Raw genomic sequence first — 25,000 nt, forward strand, 5'->3', positions numbered from 1 at the left:
AGTATAGCTGTTATATAGCTGCCTTCAGGAGACTGGACCTGGATACAGTAAGTATAACTGTTATATAGCTGCCTTCAGGAGACTGGACCTGGATACAGTAAGTATCGCTGTTATATAGCTGCCTTCAGGAGACTGGACCTGGATACAGTAAGTACAGCTGTTGTATAGCTGCCTTCAGGAGACTGAACCTGGATACAGTAAGTACAGCTGTTATATAGCTGCCTTCAGGAGACTGGACCTGGATTCAGTAAGTATAGCTGTTATATAGCAGCCTTCAGGAGACTGGACCTGGATACAGTAAGTATAGCTGTTATATAGCTGCCTTCAGGAGACTGGACCTGGATACAGGTTATAAAGCATGAGAAAATAAAAAGGAAATTGCAAACTTGCTTTATATCACTTGCTTTATATCTACTGTTGATTTACATTTTGAAAGTTAAAAAGACAGTGACACTAAGGTTTATACTGATCAACAATTGGTGTGATCAATGTTTTCTTTGTACAGCCTACCTCAAACAGACTGTGCCATCATTTACCATGGCAGACACAGAGGGTAACTTCTAACATAAGTTCCTATTAAAGCAACTCTGTACCCACTTTGTGCCCCCCCCCCCCCCCCCCCCCCCCCCCACCCCCAACTACTTATACCTTCCTGTAGCTGATAAGTCCTTGCTGGTGGTATGTTTCTCCATACTGGTCTCGCTTTCCAGTGCCTGAAAATCATACTTTATTGTAGCTGGAGCTGTGCCTTAGAGGCGTGGCCTAGAGCAGTCGTGCCCTAGGCCAGCGCCACCTGTGTGGTGGTGTTTCCGTCTCCTCCGCCCTCTGTCCGCCGCACAGTATTCGTAGTAATTGCGCATGTGCCGCCTCCTGGCCCCCTCGGCGCTGCTGCAATGACATAGCCGCCTATCTGGTGTGTCTTCTGAGCGTTGTCCCCGCCCCTTTTTCCTGACGCTCACTGCCGTTCCTCGCCTCTCCTGCTTGTCCCCGCAGTGACGCACGAGGCTATTGGGAGAAAGCCAGTCGCGTCACTGCGGGTGCGCAGGATCGGAGTGCAACGGCGTATCTGCATCGAAGAGGAGCAGCTGATTATGGCGGGGAATGGCCGTGACCGCCATGATAGGTGGCTACATCATTGCAGCGGCGCCGGGGGGTCAGGAGGCGGCGCGTGCACAATTACTACGAATACTGTGCGGGTGGACAGAGGACGGAATGGGAGGCAGGGGAGACTGAAACACCACCACACAGGTGGCGCTGGCCTAGGGCATGATCGCTCTAGGCCACGCCTCTAAGGCATGGCTCCAAAATGGCTACAGAGTCGCATTAAAGGAAAAGAAGCATCTAACCTTATAGAGCATGGGGTACTAAGATGAAGACAAGCTTCTTGCCTTCATCCTTTGCTCCAATTCTGTGCTATTAAGAGTTTTGGCGCACTGGGGGCGCGACTACCACTCCAGTGCACCGATCCACCCCCTGCCGACCCTCTGATATTCATTAGAGGCTGGACAGATAACGTCTATAGTTCCGTCCCCAGTGCACCAAAATACCTATTTAGCATACAAATTAGACTATCAATAGCACAGAAACCGTGCCGAGGATGAAGAGCAGACACTTACCTTCTTCCTACTTCCCCCATATGCTACAGGGAGCTATCAGCAGGTAACATTCTTCTAGCCTCCAGATTTAATGACTGTGCCTCTGTACAAAGGTTAATCCAGGCTATTACAGGGGTGATATGCGCAGTCTGTGTATTGTTTTATATCCTGAGAATAGGTGAGAACTGATAGTTACAGATGTGGTAGTCACAGTAGAGGTCCTTCTGGGCAGAGTTCTTCTGCTGGCTCATGACTGGATCTACTTTTTCCTTTGATACAATATATTCAGCTGGATACGGAATCACAGTGCATACAGTACAGTGCATATATACAATTATACCATTTGACATTTTTGCATGTTTTGCAGTTCACATAAAACAGTTTCACCATGAAAACTTTTCTGTTTGTCCAGGGATCTCCATCCCCCAAAATGGGGAACCGATTGGAGTCCAAGAAGTGAAGAACTGCATCTTTCAGATCAAAGAGCTGATCATTTCGCGCCTCAACCAGGCTGTAGTGAACAAGCTGATCAGTTCTGTGGATTATCTGCGAGAGAGTTTTGTGGGGACCCTAGAAAGATGTCTGCGCAGTCTGGAGAGGTCCCAGCAAGAGTCCGCTTCACACGTAACAAGCAACCACTTGAAGCAGGTAAAAATCTAAAAAAAACCTTTTATTTAACCTTATTATTTAATTTTGTTTTTAATGTTTTTTCCTTTCATTGTTGTTTTTTTTTTTTTTTTTTTTTTTATATTCCTCTGCACGTTACAACTCTGAGGGAACATAAACAGACAATCGAATATTATAGAATTACACCCAGATTACTAAAACAAGAGGTATATGAGGGTCCTGCTAGCAGGAGCTCAGTCTATGGGTTAGGGTTATAACAACATAGTGCTTTTTGTTATCTTGGTGGAGAACCTCTTACACTAGATCAGTGGTTAGTTTTATCGCTTTTTCATGTTCCCGTAAGGATTCTAGTTTGTCAGCTAATGAATTTGCTGTCATCGAATCACTTCACACAACTTCTTTAGCCAATTCTGAGAATCAAAGTTGGGTCAATTTATTTCACGAGGTCAGTAATTCATGTTTCCTCTCCCTATGAATCATTTAAAATGAATCATTTAAAGAGGCAATGTTGCAAAAAATGTTTTTGTTTAAGAAAATTAACAGGGGTTGCGATCACAAGCAGTTTTTTTCAACATTATCCATATGACCACTAGGTGTCTCCCTTCACTGTGCATGTGTACAGCTTCTGCACGTCCATATTCAGTAGCAGAGAATCCTGGGGGTGCTCGCATTGTATGGTCAGCTCTCCTGTCACACAGCACCAAAGCCTCTGTAACCACACAGTGACATTATACTGACTGAATTGTTACATAACTAAAGAGCATTGTCTCCTGGTAAGCTGTAGAGCTAATAATAGAATTAGCAAAAGCTAATATAAGTAGCCTAAGGTAATTGTCCCCAGTTGATATACCACCTGCATGATGGACAGGGGTCTTTCCTCGTGTGACCGCACAATAGAAAAAAGACCAAATGTCAGCATGGAGGCAGCATGGAGCACAGTTGGGCCGTATATATAATGTTGATTTAAACTTAAAAAAAAAGATCAATAAAAATAGCAAGTATACTGCAAAACTGCTTGCGATCATATCCTGTTATGCGACAGGTACACTTTAAGATATTACGGTTCTTGTATATGAGAAATAAACCTAGCTATTACCGTATGTACACCTCTTTAAGGAAGTTATGTCTTTTCAGATATTGAATGCTGCATATCATGTGGAGGTCACTTTTAATTCTGGATCCACAGTAACCAGAATGGTGTGGGAGCAGATAGTCCAGGTGAGAAACACCCCGCAGACCTCATAGATTGTCTGTCTGCATCTTGAAGGAATACTTCATTTCCACAAAAAAGGATGAGCTAGGTCACCCCATGTAATGTGTATAGCCATCTAAATTATAATTGTCTGAGATGGGGAGATGCAGGTATAGTCAGGAGGGTTTCAGTAAATCAAATATTGTGAGCGTGCCTTGTTTAAAAGGGTAGTCTGGGGAAAAATTGTTTTTCAATTAGCTAGTGTCATTTATACAGGTTTGTAAATTACTTCTATTAAAAAATATTCAGTCCTCCAGTGCGTATCAGCTGCTGCACGTCCTGCAGGAAGTGGTATATTCTTTCCAGTGTGACACAGAGCTCTCTGCTGCCACCTTTGTCCATGTCAGGAACTGTCCAGAGCAGGAGAGGTTTTCTATGGAAATTTGCTACTGCTCTGACTTGGGCAGAGGTGGCAGCAGAGATCAGTGTATCTGACTGGAAAGAATACACCACTTCCTGCAGGAGGACATATAAGTACTGGAAGACAGGAGACCTTTTTTTTTTTTTTAGAGAGGTAAATTACAAATCTTTAACTTTCTGACACCAGTTGATTTGAAAACATTTTTTTTTCTAGAGTTCCCTTTTAAGACATGTCCTAGGAGGAAACCTATAATAGGAAGGGGCTGTCCTTATCCAACGACCCCAATGCATAGTGCCTTAAATTCTGAAGTATGGTGCTTTACACATGTATTCAGTTTTTATTCCATTATACAGCGGGCACATGCTGTACACTGCAAATCCCATCATGCCCAGATGGCCGATGGGAACTCTAGTTTGTGCAATAACTGAGCCACAGGTTGGGCAACCCTGCAGTAGTCTATCTAGGGCTCAGCGTACACATCTGTAGCACACAATTTACATCAGCTGGTGTTTACATGAGTGTGTCCGTTTGATATGTGACCATAATGTGCGATAATCACAAGTATTTTAGTACATGAATTATAAACCGAGCTATAAAGGGGTATACAGATTGGTGCCCTATCCACAGGACTGACTGATGGGCCAGTGCAGACACCATCACCCCTGATGATCAGTTCTTCCACGTCTGCCCTACACAGTGATGGGGGCCAGAAGCCACAATCGCTGCTTAGTGGGCAGCCTGGTTACTACCGTTCACCTCAATGGGAGCTGAGCTGCAGTCATGCGTCACTGTGCTGCTGCACTGTGAACAGACAAATTTATTGCATCGGGCGTTAGTCTGTTTTACCTGTAAAATAATATGTGCATGAAGCTCAGATTGGGCAACACTTGACTCCTTATCATATGTAATATGTACTGTGTTTGTCTGTATTAGAGTGTGTATTTATATTATGTTATGTGTGTGTTTAGCCTTATATTCCGTATATTGAAACACTTACTCCTTTTAGATAATACAGCGCATTACGTGGGTAAGTCCGCCATCCATAACCCCTGAATGGAAACGTAAGGTGGCCCAGGATGCTATAGAAAGTTTGAGTGCCTCAAAACTTGCAAAGCGCATCTGCAGCCAGTTCTGTAAGCGTCTGAAGAGCTCTCATGAAGCCTTTGCAGCATCCCTCAAACAGGTGGGTATTACAAGGCATCAGCTAGTTGGAATGGATGAATAAATGGATGATAAACTTAGTTAGCATAAGGGCAGATATTATTTATTATTTTTCATTCCCAATTGCTGTACAACAGAGGGTGAAAATGCACAGCCGTAAAGGTTGGCTATTCCACAGAATAATATACAGTTTGTTACTGTATAGCTAGTGATGCCTTTAGAAAGTTGTACAAGACAGGGAAATCCCTTTTAAGGAGAGGAAACTCCCTTTTCTCAGGTTTTATGGATACTTCAGTTTTCACTTTCATTCTTGATTTGTATTTTTAGCTTGAGGTTGGTCACTGCGGCAGACTTGAAAAAACTGAAGATCTCTGGCTAAAGGTTCGTAAAGATCATGCCCCACGCCTGGCACGACTATCACTAGAAAGCCGATCCCTGCGGGATGTCTTATTACATGGTAAGATGCCTGAGCTGTTACATATATATAGTGCCAGAACTTTTTAAACACCTTTTAACACCACGCCTCCTATTAAAGGGATAGTGTCACTTTTTTTATTTTTTTTCTTTAAATGTAATAATAAAAAATAAGTGGTTTGGTATTTTTTATTATTTTTCCTGTACTATCAATGTTTTATAACACTGTGGTGCTGGCCACAGGGGGCTGCCATGTTGAATAGCATCTGTGTATGGTGTCTTTGCACGACACTTACACAGATGCTGTACGGCACACACAGAGCATTGAAGTGAACGGGACTGAGTCCGTCCCGTTCACTTACAATGTGTTTCATTAGCTGTGTGCTACGCATATTCAAGGCATGCGTAGTACACAGCTAGGTGAGGGTGGTGGTGCCATTTTAGAGGAGCCTGCTCCTGGTAATACTTGTTGGCCGTCTGTATTCCCCCTGCACTCCCCGATACTGCTGCTGCCTCCCGCTTGTATACTGCTGCTGTCCCCATCTGTATGCCGCTTCTTTCTCCCTCCTGTCTGTATGCCGCTTCTCTCCCCCCGTGTGTATGCCGCTTCTCTCCCCTGCCTATGTGCCCCTGCTCTCCTCTGTCTGTGCTGCTTCTCCCTCCTGTCTGTATAATGCTGCTGTCCCCTGCCTATGTGCCCCTGCCCCCCCCCCCCCCCTTGCTATGTGCCCCTGCTCCCTTAGTGGAAGTCTTATACAGTACAGGATAGATGGGATCTGTGTTACCTGAGCTCCTCTTGCAGCTGTAAATCGTTGGATCCCCAGTGCAGCAACTGCCCGATCAGAGCACTCAGTCTGGCTCAGTTCCCTGCCCTGTACTCAGTTATTGTCGGGTCACAGTCACATGAGCCGAGTACAGGGCAGGGAACTGAGCCAGACTGAGCGCTCTGATCGGGCAGTTGCTGCACTGGGGATCAGAGGTGCTGCAACTGCAAGAGGAGCTCATGTAATAACACAGATCCCCTATATATATGGTAAAGCAATTTGTTGTAAATTACAAGTTGTAATGAGTAACTAACTCCTATCATATAGCTATATAATCACTGTGAAGTATATTGCATGTGTATGCTGGGAGTTTTTGTCGGGTCCCAGACAGATAAGGTACCAGTACATACATGTATTATCCTCCACAGTGATTATATAACTATAGAGGAATACACCAAACTATCAGCTCCCAGGACAGGAGTTACTATTATCCAGAACTGTTAGCAACTATTTGTTTCACTGTAATTGATACATCTGTACAGGCTGCAAATATTGTAACCAGTCACTGACTGCAGCAAAGAAGTTAGTCACTTATTACAGTCAGCAACTCTTGTCTCACTGAGGTGGATGCATATAGGAGAGCAGAGTGTTTCTCCTACTCCTCTCTTCTATCTATCTATCTAGTTCAGATAATACTCCACGGCTACTCCAATACGTGTCAAACGTGATTCAAATTTATTCCATCTTGTGATACATCAAATAAACAGTGCAGCACAGCAAATACAGGATGCGACGTTTCAACTGTCTTTCACCGTCTTTTTCAAGCCTGAGACCGTCAAAACGTCGCATCCTGTATTTGCTGTGCTGCACTGTTTATTTGATGTATCACAAGATGGAATAAATTTGAATCACGTTTGACACGTATTGGAGTTGCCATGGAGTATTATCTGAACTATATTAGTTTGGTCCGTGGCACTCGCACATCTTGAAAGTAGTGCTGCTTTTCAATATACTGAAGCTATCTATCTATCTCCTATCTATCTATCTATCTATCTATCTATCTATCTATCTATCTATCTCCTATCTATCTATCTATCTATCTATCCTCTACCTGTGTAATGTATGTATGTGTATGTGTGTGTGTGTGTGTGTGTGTGTGTATATACATATATATATATATATATGTACACAGTGGTACCTTGGTTTAAGAGTAACTTGGTTTAAGAGCGTTTTGGTTTAAGAGCTCACAGTTTTCCAAAATTGTGACTTGGTTTAAGAGCTCCCTGTACTGGGTGGGAGCGTGAGTTAGGGAGGGGCATGGCCTGTATAGCCGGGTCTACAGCCCTGTACTCTGACCCAGGAAGTCTCCCTCTCCTTCCAAATCATAGCAGATCCACTTCAGGCTGGGGCTTGCATCAGGACTGTGGACAGGACTGTGGAGGTAATCTCTTCATAGCTGTAACCCCTGTCTCCTCGGACAGAGTGTTGCTATACTGTGCCCTAGGGATGCACGATGCAACGAAAAATCAATACTACTATCGATTTTCGGGGCAAAAAAACGGTTCGATAACAGGATTTCCTGGTATCGATACTTTATGTTAAACTAAAAAATAGCGTAGTTTAACATATAGTGCCGAGAACATGACAGGCGGCAACCTGAGCGCCTGTCATGTTCTCTCTGTGCCACCCCTGCGAACACAGACCCGGGACCCTGCGCGCTCACTCGGGCCCAGATCATCCACCTACCATGCAGCTGCCGCCGGCAAATTTTAGGTCGCCGCTCCTGCCTCTGACATCGCCAGCCCCGGGACACGTGTGTGTGTGTCACTGCGGGTCCTATGGGCTAAGATGAGGACCTTCCCCCCCTCCACAGGCACCGAGCATGAGACACAGCTGGGCCGGTGAGTGTCTGACAAGGGCAGAGGGGCAGCACAGGGTCGGCGGCAGGAGAGGGAGGAGAGCGGCTGAGAGCTGCACGGTCCAGGAGAGGAGAACGCAGGAGAAGGGTGGGGGAGGCGAGGAGGAGATCTGACAGGAGGTAGCTGTGAGGCCGGGCCGTCAGGACATCCCCGGGGCCAGCATCAGCAATGTGGGGGGTGAACAAAAGGTCGGCCTGGCTGCGACTGTGAAGGGAAGTGGGAGGGGGGCGGTAGCCTGCACATTACTCTGCCGCCCGAATCCAGCTGGAATAGTGCAATTACAACCCCCATCATCCCCCCTGATAGCTGAAGTGTGTGTTACATGACTACAGTTCCCATCATCCCCCTGATAGCTGAAGTGTGTGTTACATGACTACAACCCCCACCATCGCCCTGATAGCTGGTGTGTTACATGACTACAACCCCCACCATCACCCTGATAGCTGAAGTGTGTGTTACATGACTGCAGTTCCCATCATCCCCCCTGATAGCTGAAGTGTATTACATGACTACAGTTCCCATCATCCCCCTGATAGCTGAAGTGTATTACATAACTACAGTTCCCATCATCCCCCCTGATAGCTGAAGTGTGTGTTACATGACTACAGTTCCCATCATCCCCCCTGATAGCTGAAGTGTGTGTTACATGACTACAGTTCCCATCATCCCCCTGATAGCTGAAATGTATCGCATGACTACAGTTCCCATCATCCCCGATAGCTAAAGGGTGTATCACATGACTACAGTTCCCATCATCCCCCCTGATAGCTGAAGTGTTATTGTGCATATTATAAGATTATCACCTTCCTGATGACGCACGGTAAATGGTGCAAGCGGAGAAACCACCAAATTCAGTACCACATAAAAACATGGTACTAAATAAGACTACAGATTGCCCCATAGCCATGTTAAGAATCAGAATAGGGCTATTTTTTTAAGAACATTTATTTTAAATAATGGAAACTTTTATTCATAAAGTAATATGGTTCGTACAGACCTGACAGTCGGGGGGGGATCTCTACTCTTGTGTTTTTAAAAAAAATATATAATTTATTAAGTATCGAGCATTGAAAAAAAAAGTTGGTATTGGTATCGAACTCAAAATTCTGGTATCGTGACATCACTACTGTGCCCACATATTCCCATGCTGACCAAACACCCCTTCCCCATTGCTGTCATGTGACCTCTGACAGCTTTCCTGCTTCTCTATTCTAGCCCGTTGTACTACGCTACTGCATTATGGGGATCTGCAGTTCCACCCTGTATCTACAAACTGCTGCTGTGTTATCAGGGTTATGCAGTTACTATACATTATACATCACATGCTGATTGTTATACTATACAGTAACTTATAATATCACATATTCTGCGGTTTCTGAATGTTTGTTTCATCTGTTTTACATGTTATTCAGAATAATAAATCATTATTTTTGGGGTGTGGAACCAATTATCTGCATTTCAATGATTTCTTATGGAAAAATGTGCTTTGGTTTAAGAGTGGATTTGGATTACAAGCACAGTCCCAGAACCAATTATGCTCTTAATCCAAGGCACCACTGTATATATATTCTCCTCTACCCGTGTAATGTGTGACACTGAGGTGTAGTATGAAGGGCTAGGGACACTACTTGTATGTGTAATTCTATGCAGACAGCAACAAAATGGCGCTGCCCAGCAGATGTCACAGCAGTTGAGCAGAGACTGCCTCTTTTTTTCAGCATAGCCGTATTTCAGGTTACTTTTACCAGCAGTTTTTCTGCTGGAGCTCCCCCTAGGGGCCATCACTGGGAAATATGAAAAATTAGATAATGAATTTTTCAAATTTTCTTTACATGTAAAAAAAATAAAAACACACTTAACAAAAAAAAATAACAAATTCAATTTTATAATTTTCAGTTTTTTTTAAACTTTGTGACACATTCCCTTTAACAAGATTGAGGACTGGTGGGTCTGAAGGGTGGGGTTTCTAACAGCTGGAACCCCCTATGGCAGTGGTAGGGAACCTTGGCTCTCCTGCTGTTGCAAAACTACAACTCCCATCATGCCTGGACAACAAAAGCTAAAGCTGGGGAGCCCAAGGTTCCCAAAACCTGCTCTACGGCGCTTGATATTGCATCTTGTAAGTCTTGATCTCAGATTTTATTTCAGCAGTAGCACAAAAAAAAAATTTTCCCCTTTTTTTTTTTTTTTTTTTTTTTTTTGTAACTTAAAGACACCTTTTTATACTTTAAACCTTTTCAGTCTGAATTTTTCTCTACTCTCTAAATACTACAGGCAAGCCAAGGCTGGGCCGAGAGCTTGGAAGAGGACAGTATGGTGTCGTCTACTTGTGTGATAGTTGGGGAGGGCATTTCCCGTGTGCTTTGAAGTCTGTTGTGCCTCCGGATGAGAAGCATTGGAATGACCTGGCTCTGGAATTTCACTATATGCGGTAAATTGTGTACATTGTATATGCTGATAATCCCTTGAATTTCTTGTGTGTCTCCACCCCCCAACCCCCCCCCCCTCTAGGTTTATGCCGCTTAATTGAGGGCAGAATAAACTTATGAGAGAAATGCTGAACAGTTCTGTGTGTTACTTGTATAATCTTGTTCAGCCGTTCTTCTAATATGTAGGAGAATAGGATTCTTGCCACACCTCTCCCCCCCGCCCTCCAGCTGCTAATTGACAGTTGACCGCTTATACACAGCATGGATAGATAACTGCCAATCAGCAGCTGGTGGGCGGAGTTTTCTGCTTCTCATGAATATCCAGGACTAGTGAGCTCATGCACATAATGGAGAGGACGACTTATTGTCCATTTTATTCAGGAGGCGATCTCTGAATCGGCTGCACAGAACAATGTAAGTGATACATCGGCTTCTCTGTCACTAGTATATACTAACCTGAGATAGGATAGCATAAACCTACTGACAGGGTCTCTTTTAAGCCTTGTCTGTTGTAGAGTTGGCAGCCAATGATCTGCAGGAGATACTGGGTCTTGCTAGGTCACCAAATATTAGTAGCAGCAGAGCAAAACAGTTTTACACGTACTATATAACCTACAGATTTTATACTTTATTCGACCTTTTATATTGGTTTACACAGCAAAAAAAATTTGCATTTATACAGTAGGTGTGATCATTCCCTAAAACATTCATTTGATGTTACATTATTGCTGAAATGATGATTTGCACTCTGACTGTTAAAAAAAAAATAAAAAAAATTATATAAATATATATATATATATATATATATATATATATATATATATATATATATATATATATATATATATATATATATATATATAATTTTTTTTTTTTTTTTTTTTTTTTTTATTTTAAAGTTATCCAGTGTTACAAAAACATGGCCCACTTTCTTCCAGAGACTGCACTGCTCTTGTCTCCAGTTTGGGTGCAGGTTTTGTAACTCTGTTCCATTGAAGTGAATGGAGCTTAATTGCAAACCATACCTGACCTGAAGACAAGAGTCGTGTTGTCTCTGGAAGAAAGTGGCCATGTTTTTGTAGCGCTGGATAACCCCTTTTAAGTTGTACAAAATAAAATCCTATGGTCGGGACCACGTGCTGACACTGTTATCTCTGTCCTCCTAGGTCACTACCGAAACATGAGCGTCTGGTGGATTTGCATGGCTCAGTGATCGATTACAGCTATGGAGGAGGCTCAAGCATTGCAGTTCTGCTGATCACAGAACGTCTCCATAGAGACCTGTACGCAGGCCTTAAGGTGAATGCAGTATCTGTGTGCTGCACTTTATCTTCTAGATGGAGATTACTTCAACATGTAGTTAGTATGAAAATCTGTAACCTAAAAGAGTTTTACAGGATTAGAAAAACGTGGTTGTCCCCTTGTAAAAACAATACCACACCGTCCTGGAACGTCATGTAAAGCAGGTACTTCCTGCAACATGACGTTCCAGGAACGTCATGGCTTCCCTGCCTCCCCCCTCTGTCCCTAGGTAAGATCGGGCAGCAGGAGGAGGCTGTGTCACACAGCATCCCCCTGCTGCCTCTGCCCGGAGGGGAGCCGCGCTCCCCCCGGGCAGTTAACCCCATAAACGCCGCGGTCAATGCGACCGCAGCGTCTATGGGGAGATTTGTAAAAATCCGGCGATCGGGCGGCGGGGGGAGGCTGCAGCACGTTGCCTCCCCCACCGCCACAACTAGTATGTCCCCCGCCCCCCCTCCCCTCGTCCTCCGATACTGGAGATCGCCGCTATTACCGTTATAGCGGTGATCTCCGGTACCGGGAATTACCGGCGCCGCCGACAGCTTTCATCTCCCCCCACCGTGAGCTCCTTCCTCCTCGACGTCCTGGCTGGTTGTGAAGTGCGCATGCGCTTCACAACCAGCCAACTCTGAAAATTTAAAGTGACAGAGACCAATTTGGTCTCTGTCACTGAACTATGATTACTGAGATAGAAAATATCACAGTAATCATAGTAATACAGTGAAACAAATGTGTAAAAGTACAAAAAGTGACAAACACACAAAAAAATAAAACACACACTTTTTTTTTATTATAGTAATAACTGCAGTTTACTCCCAGATTACCCATAACCGCCCCAGGTTGCCTGTAACCGCCCCAGGTTGTCCGTAATCACGCCAGATTGCACGTAACCGCCCCAGATTGCACGCAACCACGTTGCCCGTAACCACCACACGTTGCCCGTAACCACCGCACACTGCCTCTAACCACCGCACGTCGCCTCTGACCACCGCACACTGCCTCTGACCACCGCACGTCGCCTCTGACCGCCGCAATTACCACGCCAAATTACATATAAGCACTTTAGTTTATCCGTAACCGCCCCAGATTGTCCGTAACCACCCCACGTTGGCCGTAACCACAGCAGGTTGCCTGTAATCACCTCAAGATTACCCGTAACCACAGCAGGTTGCCCATCACCACCCCAGGTTGCCCGTAAACCACCCCACATTACCTGTAATCTAATTTTTTATTGTATTTTAGTAACTGCGCTGTTCTAATAACCATTACTAGCTGCGGTTTTGCTCCAGCAAATTGGCGCTCCCTTCCTTCTGAGCCCTGCTGTGTGCCCATACAGTGGTTTATGCCCACATATGGGGTACTGTTCTACTCAGGAGAACCTGCGTTACAGATTTTGGGGTGAATTTATTCTCTTATTCCTCGTGAAATTTAGAAATTTTAAACTAAACCAACATATTATTGGAAAAATTCGAGTTTTTCATCTTTAATGGCCAATTTTGAATACTTTCCTCTAATACCTGTGGGGTCAAAATGCTCACCACACCCCAAGATGAATTCTCTGAAGGGTGCACTTTCTAAAATGGGGGGACTTATTGTTACTCCGCTTGCGCTCCGCAAACGCACATGGCGCTCAGAAACTTCTTCAGCAAAATCTGCACTGAAAATGCTAATTGGCGCTCCCTTTCTTCTGAGCCCGGCTGTGTGCCCATAGAGTGGATTATGCCCACATATGGGGTACCGTTCTACTCACGAGAACCTGCTTTACAGATTTTGGGGTGAATTTTCTCCCCTGTTCCTCGTGAAATTGAGAAATTTCAAACTAAAGGAACATATTATTGGAAAAATTTGAGTTTTTCATTTTTACTGTCTACTTTTGATGGCCTAATGGTGAACACTTTCCTCCAGCCCCTGTAGGGTTAAAATGCTCATTATACCCCTAGATTAATTCTTTAAGGTGTCTAGTTTCCAAAATGGGGTCACTTATGGGGGTTTCCAGTATACAAGCCTCCTAAATCCATTTAAAAAAAGAACTGGTCCCTAAAAAAAAAATCCATTGCTAATAAATTTCTAAGCCCCGTAACACCTTAAAAAAGTAAAATATGTTTACCAAATTATGCCAGAATAAAGAAGACATATGGATAATGTGATTTAGTAACTAATTTATGCGCTATGACTTCCTTTTTTAAGAAGCAGAGAATTTCAAAGTTCATAAAATGCTAATTTTTAAAATTTTTCATGATATTTTGATGTTTTTCACAAAAAAAACACAAAGTAGTGACCAAATTTTGCCACTAACATAAAGTGCCATATGTGACGAAAAAACAATCTCAGAATCGCTAGCATATGTTAAAGCATCACTGAGCTATAAGCGCATAAAGTGAGACAGGTCAGATTTTAAAAAATTAGCTTGGTCATTAAGGCCAAAACAGGCTTTAGAGGCAAGGGGTTAAAGAGGCACTGTTGTAAAAATCAACAGGGGTTGTGATCGCAAGCAGTTCTGCAGTTTACTCTATTTTAAGCTTTCTTTGTTTAAATCAGAGTTATCCATATGGCCACTAGTATTCTCTCTTCACTGTGCATGTGTACAGCTGCTGCACATCCACATTCAGTAGCAGAGAATCCTGGAGGTGATCGCACTGTATGGTCAGCTCTCCTGTCACACAGCACCAAAACCTCTGTAACCACACAGTGACGTTATACTGACTGAACTGTTACATAACAAAAAGCATTGTCTCCGGGTAAGCTGCAGAGCTGAGAATAGAACTAGCGAAAAGTTAAAGATAGAATTATCCTAAGGGAATTGCCCTCAGCTGATATACAACCAGCATGATGGACAGGGGTCTCTCCTTGTGTGACTGCACAGAGGACGGGGACTTCCTGTGTTTGGTCTCTTTTTATGAACAGAAAAAAGACCAAATATCCGCACGAAAGGAGCATGGAGCACAGGAAGGGAGACACCTAGTGGCCATATGTATAACATTGATTTAAACGTGGAGAATAAAAAGAAAACGTATATTGCAAAACTGCTTGTGATCACAACCCCTGTTTGTCTTCCAAATATAAAAAACTGGGCCCGGTACCCTTAAGTATGGTTTTTGTTCCCGCCATGCCTTTTCCCTGTTTAATTCAAATTGGCCTATAAGGTAGATATTATTACAGAAGCCTGAACACTGCAATCTACTACAACACTGTTGTCTTCTTAGGGCGGGCTTTCTCTGGAAACCCGGTTGCAGATTGCTTTGGATGTGGTGGAAGGCATCCGTTTCCTGCACAGCCAGGGCCTGGTCCACAGAGACATCAAGCTGAAGAATGTCCTGGTAAGGCTGTGTTACCCTGTGTGTGTTGTGTGTGGGTTTTTTTTTTGTTTGTTTTTTTACCTTTAGTCATTAGAAAAAACATTTGACGTGTAGCAGAGAAATGACAAAAGTTTTGATTGATCGCAGCCTAAGGGTAAAAGGGGATCTCCAGGCTGCTGCCTTCCTGAAACAGAACCACTCCTGTACATTTGGGTGTGGGGTTTGTGGCTCCCATTTTAGTGAATGGTGGTGATTTTATATTGTTTTGCAAGAAAGTAGCTGGAGAACCTCCTTTCAGAATTCCTCTGATCTCTAATATGAGCTGGGAAAAGCATGCGGTTCTGCAGGTTCTCGGCAGGAGGCTATCTCCAGTTAGAAGTCTGTGGAGCTCATCCTGTGCAGTACAATAGGGAGGGAGCCGAGGAGGGAAACCCATCGCAGAGTGCGACTCCAACCTGTGGTAATATGAACTATCAGACCCGACATATAAAAACTTTGGACGTGTCGTGTTTTTTTTTTCTCATGAGTGACACTTTAGTTTAGGGATGGAGTACCTTCGGCCCCCCTAGCTGTTGCAAAACTACAATTCCCATCATGCCTGGACAGCCAAAGCTAAAGCTTTGGCTGTCTAGGCATGATGGGAATCGTAGTTTTGCAACAGCTGGAGGGCGGAAGGTTCCCCATCCCTGCTTTAAATGTGTCTCCTAGACCTGCAAAGTTTATCCTTTTTTCACTCTTGCAGTGGGGTCTGGAGGGGGGGGGGGTACTAAAAGTGTACTATTCTCAATGTCATGACAAGCCAGCTAATAAGCCTCCTTGTAGGCCCCATAGATCAGGGTGCATTATGTGTGCAATGATTTCCTGGACCTTCTACCAGAATGTTACATTGGAGACCTATACACAGGTAACTGTGTTTAATATTATTACAGCTGGATAAAACGAACAGGGCCAAGATAACTGATCTGGGTTTCTGCAAGCCGGAGGCTATGATGTCAGGCAGCATTGTAGGGACTCCTATACATATGGCACCGGAGCTCTTTTCAGGTAACCCTCATATATTTATTGCTGTAAGCTACGTATATATCTGCCTATCTTATATACTGTATGTATCTTGTTTGCAGTATTCTTTTACATGACTTTTATTAAGTCCTTATCGGATACGATACTATGTAAGCGGTCGGTGAACATTATCCAGTGCACTTTGGATTTAAGCAGATCTAATAGCCATTTGTTGGTGCTCTTTATAGATTTACACCACACATTAGTATTGTTCGTAGTTTACACCTCAGCTAACGCTTTACCGCTTCAGGTTGACACAGCTTAGCTAGTACCATGGTTAAAGGAGAAATCTGGGGTGGGGGGGGAATTCAAAAAGGCAATGGTGGAGATTTATCCAACATGGTGTAAAGTGAAACTGGCTTAGTTGCCCCTAGCAACCAATCAGATTCCACCTTTCATTTTCCAAAGAGTCTGTGAGGAATGAAAGGTGGAATCTGATTGGTTGCTAGGGGCAACTGAGCCAGTTTCACTTTACACCATGTTTGATAAATCTCCCCCAGTATGTTTACCTGTCCCTGTGGCCACGCTTCATCGCATCACCAGGCTCCCGCACCCCGCCAGGTGTCCTCTTCCCCGGTTTCCAGGTACTCCATGAATAAGCCCGCTCAGCTAATCAATGACTGCAGCGGTGTCTCACCCCACACTGTCTCCACATAACCCCCCGCCCCAGCTATCAGACTTCCTGGCATTGAGGCTGAGAGCAGGAAATAGTGCACAGCAGTACCAGGTATTGTCAGAACAGCTGCCGGAGGGGGATTGGGACAGGTGAGTACACATTTTACAGTACCCCAAATAGGTCAAGATTCTAGCATATATCCCATAGACTCTAGAATCTGTGCAGCAATTCCTTATCTGCTGAGAAGAATATTGGCTATAAAATCCAAAAACAGGACTTATTGTGGACCGAGGGTCCCTTTTGTCCTTGTACACACAATGCATAGTGAAACCTAAAGCAGAGGGCAGTATATAGCGTCTAATGTATTGCTTTGTTCATTTCTTTCTAGGCAAATATGACAATTCTGTGGATGTTTATGCCTTTGGAATCCTGTTCTGGTATATTTGCTCAGGATCAGTGAAACTTCCTGAGGCTTTTGAGAGATGCTCAAGTAAAGACCATCTGTGGAACAATGTCCGAAAGGGTAAGCCGCTGCTTGGCACAATGAATGTTGTCATGATTTACTATGTGTGAGGCCTAAACAGGTTTTTATTTTTTTTATTTTTAAGTATATGCATCAGATGTACCATGCTACTAGACAGCACACAACTTAAAGGGGTACTACAGCGAAAACAAATTATTTTCAAATCAACTGGCGTCAAAGTTTTATAAAAATTTCTAATTTTTGTTTTAAAAATCAAATCTTCCAGTACGCATCAGCTGCTGTACGTCCTGCAGGAAGTGGCATTTTTTTTTTTTTTTTTTACAGTCTGACACAGTGCTCTCTGCTGCCACCTCTGTTCATGTCAGGAACTGTCCAGAGCAGGAGAGGTTTTCAATGGGGATTTGCTGCTGCTCTGGACAGTTCCTGACATGGACAGAGGTGGCAGTAAAGAGCATGGTGTCAGACTGGAAAGAATACGCCACCTTCTGCAGGACATACAGCAGCTGATAAGTACTGGAAGACTTGAGATTTTCTAATACAAGAAATTTACAAATTTGTATAACTATTTTTTTTTTTTTTTTTTTGTATAATTTTTGAAAACTTTTCCCCACTGGAGTTCCCCTATAATATCATAAGATTACAGTATCTCATTTCTCTTTACCCACAGGTGCACGTCCTGAGCGGCTTCCAGTCTTTGATGAGGAGTGCTGGAAGTTAATGGAGGCGTGCTGGAACGGAGACCCCTCTCAGCGCCCCCTGCTGGGCATTGTGCAGCCCATGTTACAAGGTATCATGGACAGACTTTGCCGCAATCAAGAATCAAACAAAAACCTGGAAGATTCCACCTAAAGACCAAGCATTTGTGTAGCGTTGTTGGTGTTTTTAGATGCTGCCTATAGACTGGAGGTGAAGGCTCCTCTGGGTATGCCCTGGCGTCTCTAGTCCTGTGCATGCTGTCTTGCCGATATAAAGAACTGATGGTCTCCAGACAAACGTGCACCAGTCACTCCGACTATAACATGAAGGTCTTACATTTGTTTACAGCGGGTGCTTGTATGCTGGGTGACCATCTTCAGAGCCTGGCGTCATAATGGATTCCTGGGAAGTCAATGTAGGCGACTTTCCTGAAATAGAATTTTACACTCTGAATCTCCTCCATTACTGAACGAACACTATCCGGATGGGCCGAGATGTTCCCTTTGAAGCCTATTTCCTCCCTCCTTGTTTCCCCTATTTTGCAGGTCACTCCTCCGAATTGTCTCCCCCCCCCCCCCCCCCCCCCCCCCCGTGGTATTACAGCTAGACATCTTATACTGTACCCTGTATACTACCCGCAGTGTAAGAGACGTCATCTATATGTGCATGGTTTGTGGTAAAGGTGCTGCACATTTTAAATGCACTTTTTTTTTTTTTTTTTTCTTTTTTTCCCCTCTTCTTCTTCTTCCATTTTTTTTAATGTTTATCAGTATATTTTCATTTTAATTCTGTTATGGTCAGGATTCTAGGGAGGAGGAAAGGAACAGGAACCTCCTCTGGCTTCTCTTACAGTAAATTGGACGCCGTTCTGAATAATGGCTACTGGAGGAATTTTGGTAGACAGACCTAATAATTGTATAACAAGGTTTTATGCAGCTTTCTGGTTTTAAAGGGGAATTCCAGCAAAATGTATATATTTTTTTAATTAACTGATACCAGAAAGTTATATACTCTTGTAAATTACTTCTATTTAAAAATCTTCAGTCTTCCAGTACTTATCAGCTGTTGCATGTCCTGCAGGAAGTGGTGTATTCTTTCCAGTCTGACACAGTGCTCTCTGCTGCCACCTCTGTCCATGTCAGGAACTGTCCAGAGCAGGGGAAGTTTCCTATGGGGATTTGCTGCTGCTCTGGACAGTTCCTGACATGGACAGAGGTGGCAGCAGAGAGCACTGTGTCAGACTGGAGAGAATACACCACTTCCTGCAAGACATGCTGCAGCTAATAAGTACTGAAAGACTGGAGATTTTTAAATAGAAGTAATTTACAAGACTATATAACTTTCTGGTACCGGTTGATTTAAAAAAAAAAAAAAAATTTTTTACTTTAGTTCCCCTTTAATCCCACACCGTTTTCAACAACTGCTAACTGTCAATGAATGGAGATCTGTTGTCTGGTCCTGCTTTACTCACTGTACAGTTGTGTATTACAGCACTCCTATGTGCATAGCCAGGACAGGGCTTCACAGACCAGATGTAACCAAGAGCAAACCATTTCACTGACAGCAAGCAGAGGTCTTGATAACTGAGTGATACAATATCTATAGGGAAGCTGTATAATTTTTTAATAACACAAGAAGCTTTGTTTACACGAGACCCTTTTAACCTTTTGTTCCTGGGGGCTTTAGTGCTCTTTCCGCAGAGACTACTTCCAGTGGTTTTATATGGCGGTGCACCGGGGACGTGGGCAGTGCTTATGTACGTCAGAGCGCTGTGCATTTGTTTACCTAGTACTGAAACACTATCGGCCACGAGCAGCGACTATAGCTTACTGTCATGTACTGTATATGGATTGTTACCTAACTTTCTGTTCTCTTTTGTTAAACCGGCACAAAGGCCGTAACATGTAATATATTGTTAGTACTGGCTCCTACTTTTAAAAAGAAGTTTAATAAGAGTCTAAAAACTCAGTATATTAAATATTTTATGAAAAGCTAAATAAATGGTGCCTTTCCAATGCATTGTGTTCAGTTTCACGTTCTACTATCGGCTGCTTGGTATCAAAGTAGAGATGAGCGCAGCTGGACCATGTTGGAGTCCGATAATGCGGCATTTCAATACCAGTTGGATGTAGCTCTCAGGAGTCCCCGGCTCCATTGTTTTGAATAGCTGTGTGGGTACGGCTCTTGACCTGTGGCTCTATTCTTTCTCTATGGAGCCGCCAGAGAAAGCAGCACTGGGCTCCATAGAGAATGAATAGAGTTGTGTGCCGTACCCACATAGCTATACAAAACAAAGGAGCTGGAGAGTATGGAGGTCAGACCCCCTGCAATCTCTTACTTGTCCCCTATCCAGTGGAAACCCCCTTTAAGTCTAATTGACCCGCCCATTTCAGCAGGATCTGTGTATTTGGGTGGTGCCAGGGAACTTTGCACACTTCAGGTTGTATTTGTGATATTACAGTTCTGCTCCACTTATTTCAGTGGAATTGAGCTGCAAAACCCCACACCCAAATGTACGGTCTCTGGATAACCCCTTTTAAGGTCTTCCCTATGCACCAAACACTTTTCTGACAAATAGGAAAGGACTGTAGCTTTTAGCTGTATGAGAACGTAGTCCGCACAATACGAGACCCCATGTAATCTATAGGGTGTTAACATTGCTCACAATAAGATATACCTAGAGATGAGCACAGCTCCAGCATGCCATAGGCTGTATCCATGTTTTCTGGACTCCCCAGGGCTGGTTACAACTTCAGCTAATGCCACAGGCTCTGGATCGAATGGCCCGATGCATGCTTGAGTTGCGCTTCTCTCCAATGATAACCGGTCTCCATCCTCACTTGTCCTGCTTTTACCTGTTTTAAGGAGTAGCTGATGTTTCCCATAGACATGAGTAATACCGCTGGATTATGCTGACTAGAGATGAGCGAATCGCTCATCTAAACTAAGCAAAGCACTTTGCTTGATCAGCGCTCCGCTCATCAAACCGCTTGCCTGTCAACACTGCTCCGCTACCTGCCGATCCGCATCGGGTGTTGGGAAAAGCTGGCCCCAATCCTGGGAATCTAGGAGAAGTTTCCCAGGATTGGATCCAGCTTTTCCAGGTATTCTGGGAAATTCTAGGCAAAGTTGTCTTGTTGGCAGTCCTACTCAGAGATGAGCATGCTTGCAGTTCTGTCTGTCTGCCGCCTGACGCCAGTCACTGTTGCTTCACTGCATGACCACGTGGCCCACAATGAGCAGAGAGCTCCATAAATAAATCACTTTATCCATGTTCTATTTTCCCTCTGCAAACGCAGCCCTGCCTGCAGGCATCATGTTATGGAGCAATGTGACTGTTTCCTTTATAAACCATTAAATGGACGTTGGTTTGTGGACGTGCTTTTCTTCTATTTATACACTCTCCATATGCGTGTTACATGTAACTTCTGTACAGCAGCTTTGTGTTAAACGTATAGCTCAGTGAGGAGACTCCGTCATCTATATGTCTATGTATGTTTGTATCCTGCACTTTATAGCACGTCCGCTCTTTGGGATATAGTTACTACTTGGCACTTTATGCAGTTTTCTTTCACTCCACTACCCTATGTACCTGGGGCAAAGCACATTCACATCAGTCTACAGCTTTATACCCAAATAGCAAATCCCTCACTAATCACTACTAGTGTTAGGCGAATGTCGGAAGAGTGTCAGGGCCTGGCCATGTGGCCCAACCCGAATGCTCTGTATTCAACTCCGGCGTCTGGAGAACATAGAACATGGATGCAGATTACGGCCTGTGGTTGTATCCATGTTCTCTAGGACTGCCCTGTGGTCCAACCCAGACACTTTTTTTTTTTTTTTTTTTTTTTTTGCGCATTCGCTCAACACTAATCACTAAGGTTTAACTCACCGGCGGAGGGCCACGTCTGCTCTTCCAGGCTTCTGTAATTTTCCACATGGTTTTGTTTTTTTGTTTTTAACTAATTCAGGGGATTGCGGTTTTATGGAGTTCCTCTTTATGTCTGGGTAAACATATACACCTCATGGTTACAGCTTCACAGCAAATAGAAATGTATTGAGGCCCACAAGTCACCCATTGATTTTAATAGGAAAGATTCCATGTGATATTTGCCACACTGACACTTTATTTTGTGGGGGCAGGAGATGAGCGAGTATTGAGCCCACTCTGCATTTGATGACATTGGATGCAGCCATAGGTTTTCCAGGCAGCCTTAGGGCTACGTCCAATAACATCCAATGGCCGCTGGTAATCGAATGCAGATTGATGATGCTCGGACCTGTGCTTGAGATTTGCTCATCTTCAATGGGGTGGGGGTGGAGGGGAACATTACCAAACTGTGCCATGTTTTTGTTGTTTTTTTAGCTAATGGGAATTGGCACATTAAATGTCATATAACCAAAGTGCTAGATCTGGAATGGCTGAGAACTTGGTGTTAGATGTTTTTAGAGTTTTAACGTAAAGCCGGCATAGCAATAATTTATAACCGTTACTATTCTCTTGTATTGGGGGGGGGGGGGGGTTAGGATAAAACTATTCAGATTTACAGTGTTTGGATATTATTTTTTTTTTTTTAGAACATTTAAGTAATGAAAGGCTGAAGCGGCTTGTTTTTCTATTTCCAGCCTCCAGTCCTATGTGCTCGCCCAGGATATGTATAAGATATTGGGCTATACCTTTGTTTCTCAGACTCTTCTCCAGGACACTAAAATAAAGTCTGACTGTAAATGTGTATTTTATGAGAATCTCTCCCTGTAGTTCTATGTACTACTTGTAAGATATTTAGACTACACTGTATTGTGCAATTTACCATTAAACTCCATAACTTCATTTATACTTGCTTGTATTCTTTTTTTAAGGGGGCGGGGCATGTATTTGTATAATGTGGTCGCCTATTTTCAGCTAAAATGTTTCAGTTCAAGTGTAACTCATTTTAAATGTCATTTTTTAGAAATCAGAGTATTAATAGTACAAGTGATTTTAAGAAACTGTAATAGGTTTTATTAAGCAAAAGAGTTTCCTTCTGTGCTCCAAAAAGCAGTTTTCCAACCCCTTCCCCCCCCCCCCCCCCCCCCCCCCCTCACTTCAGAAGAAGCAGTATCTGTGCCCATTATGCCCTATGTAGAGGGGGGGAGAGTGAGCACGGAGAGGAGAAAAGGCAGCCCTGCAAAACATGAGCATTGACCTCTGTATCCAGCATTTTCTGTGCCCAGTCTTCAAACTGTACAGCTGCTTGTCTTTCTGCTCACTCATCCCCCTTGCCCCCCTCCATAGGTTATTATGAACCCGTCTTCACTTGCTTCTCTGTAATAAAAAAGCATTTGCCTGATAATGCACAGATAAGAAAAGTGTGTGGGGGGGAGGCTGGAAAACATATGAGTTTTTTAAATGTTTGAGCAAGGCTGCATACAGTACGGTTTACAATTCGGCACAGTATAGCAGGGAGTGCAGTCATAGACAGGGGTCCCTGCTCACATATATGCATTTGATGGTGCATGTAGCACACCAACAGTCTGGTGGCCACTACATCTGGATCTTCTTTTTCTAACAATTTTTTTTTGCCTCCATACAATACTCAAAGTTGATTGTGTCTCACTAGGTTGGGAGTAGTGTTTAGTGGATTTGCTAAGCTGTTCGGGTTCGGCAACGTCCTCCGAATCAAATGCCAAGTGATTGGATTCTGAGAACGTTGCCGAACCCAAACAGTTCAGCAACTCTGCTCAACACTAGTTGGGGGACCTGTGCTTTGTAGCGTGAAAGTACAAAGGTTTTATCCACAATCTGTTACTTGCTGCACTTAAATGGGGCTGAGAACAAGTGCGGTGATGAGACTCCGGCCCATCTGGCTCTGCAAAACTAGGAGCATCATGAGAAATGTAGTCACATCTGAGAGGAAAAAGGAATCCTGATGGCAGACAACCCATGCACGCCACAAGAACTAAAATAGTTGGCATGTACATGAACATCTGCTTTCTTTTTTCAAAGGGGTTGAGCCGCCAAAACAATCTACCCCCCATTATATGGATAGGGTGAGTGTCTGAGCATCTCTCGGACCCTCATCTCCTGTCAGATTACTGCTGTGGTAGCGCGTTTGCATTGTTCCACGATTCGGCAGCATCTGAGGCTCCCAGAGGTCCTGCGCAGCCAGTGACTGCGGCGGGGCTGTGCACTGATTGGGACCTCCGGGAGACCAGCTCTATGCACTTGGGGCAGGCCCGCCGGCCGTCAGTGTGGCGATATCTCCAACCCTTGTTGATGTGGCTCCATTGATTGTAATGGAGCTATGTCACAGAGGGGAGGGGATATGGCAGGCCTGCCCCCAGTGCACAGAGCTGGTCTGGTGCACGGCAAAAGAATGGTGCGGAGTGTGGGAACTGGGCGACGTTTTACTAATGACAGTACAGTTATGGCCAGGGTTGGGATTAGCATTACAGATCCTGGCCCCCCAGCTCCAGTCTACAGGGGTGCACACTTAGCGCTCCACTGATTCTGCCTGAGCCTCGCCTCCTGTGGCCGCTTATCACACCATGAACAAAAAGCTGTATACAGCACATGTGAGTATCTATTGGCGGCAGCATATCTAGAAGACCATAGGCACAGGCCAAGCATTTGCGTTTGGGTCCATGAACCCTTAGCTACACCCCTGACCCTGAGTATGACTAAAAATAATCATCAGGATAACCACTTTAAGTCACCAAAATCCATGATGCTGAGCGACAACCATCTTACAATGGATCGCAGCGGTGACTGATGGATCCCCATTCATTTACAGTGAGTATATAGCTGAAAACAAAACAGAAAAACACAGTAATCACCACGGCCTCACAAATCTGGTGAAAACGGCCCCAAATCTCCTAGCAACCAATAAGATTTCACCTCTCGTTCCTCACAGACTGGAAAATGAAAGGTGGAATCTGATTGGTTGCTAGGGGCAACTGAGCCAGTTTCACTTTACACCATGTCTGATAAATCTCCCCCCGGTGTTTTTATGGGTCTGGTGTGTCGGTCTGCACTTTTGGGTCCA

At 44.0% G+C, this 25,000-nt stretch overlaps 1 protein-coding gene across 1 annotated transcript in view; it reads left to right on the forward strand.

The window, feature by feature from the left end:
- The window catches only part of DSTYK (dual serine/threonine and tyrosine protein kinase), a 50,945-nt gene extending 32,394 nt beyond the window's left edge, over positions 1–18,551 (forward strand). Inside the window, exons 4-13 of the mRNA XM_069944358.1 lie at positions 2,008–2,243; positions 3,357–3,440; positions 4,842–5,018; positions 5,324–5,453; positions 10,368–10,524; positions 11,689–11,821; positions 15,028–15,141; positions 16,050–16,164; positions 17,184–17,318; positions 17,947–18,551. Of these exons, the coding sequence (XP_069800459.1) occupies positions 2,008–2,243; positions 3,357–3,440; positions 4,842–5,018; positions 5,324–5,453; positions 10,368–10,524; positions 11,689–11,821; positions 15,028–15,141; positions 16,050–16,164; positions 17,184–17,318; positions 17,947–18,128 (1,463 nt within the window). The 3' untranslated portion in view covers positions 18,129–18,551. The remainder of the gene's footprint in view (positions 1–2,007; positions 2,244–3,356; positions 3,441–4,841; positions 5,019–5,323; positions 5,454–10,367; positions 10,525–11,688; positions 11,822–15,027; positions 15,142–16,049; positions 16,165–17,183; positions 17,319–17,946) is intronic.
- Positions 18,552–25,000: the final 6,449 nt, after the last annotated feature.

Source organism: Dendropsophus ebraccatus, chromosome 11, assembly GCF_027789765.1.
Source record: "Dendropsophus ebraccatus isolate aDenEbr1 chromosome 11, aDenEbr1.pat, whole genome shotgun sequence".
NCBI classification, from domain to species: Eukaryota; Metazoa; Chordata; class Amphibia; order Anura; family Hylidae; genus Dendropsophus; species Dendropsophus ebraccatus.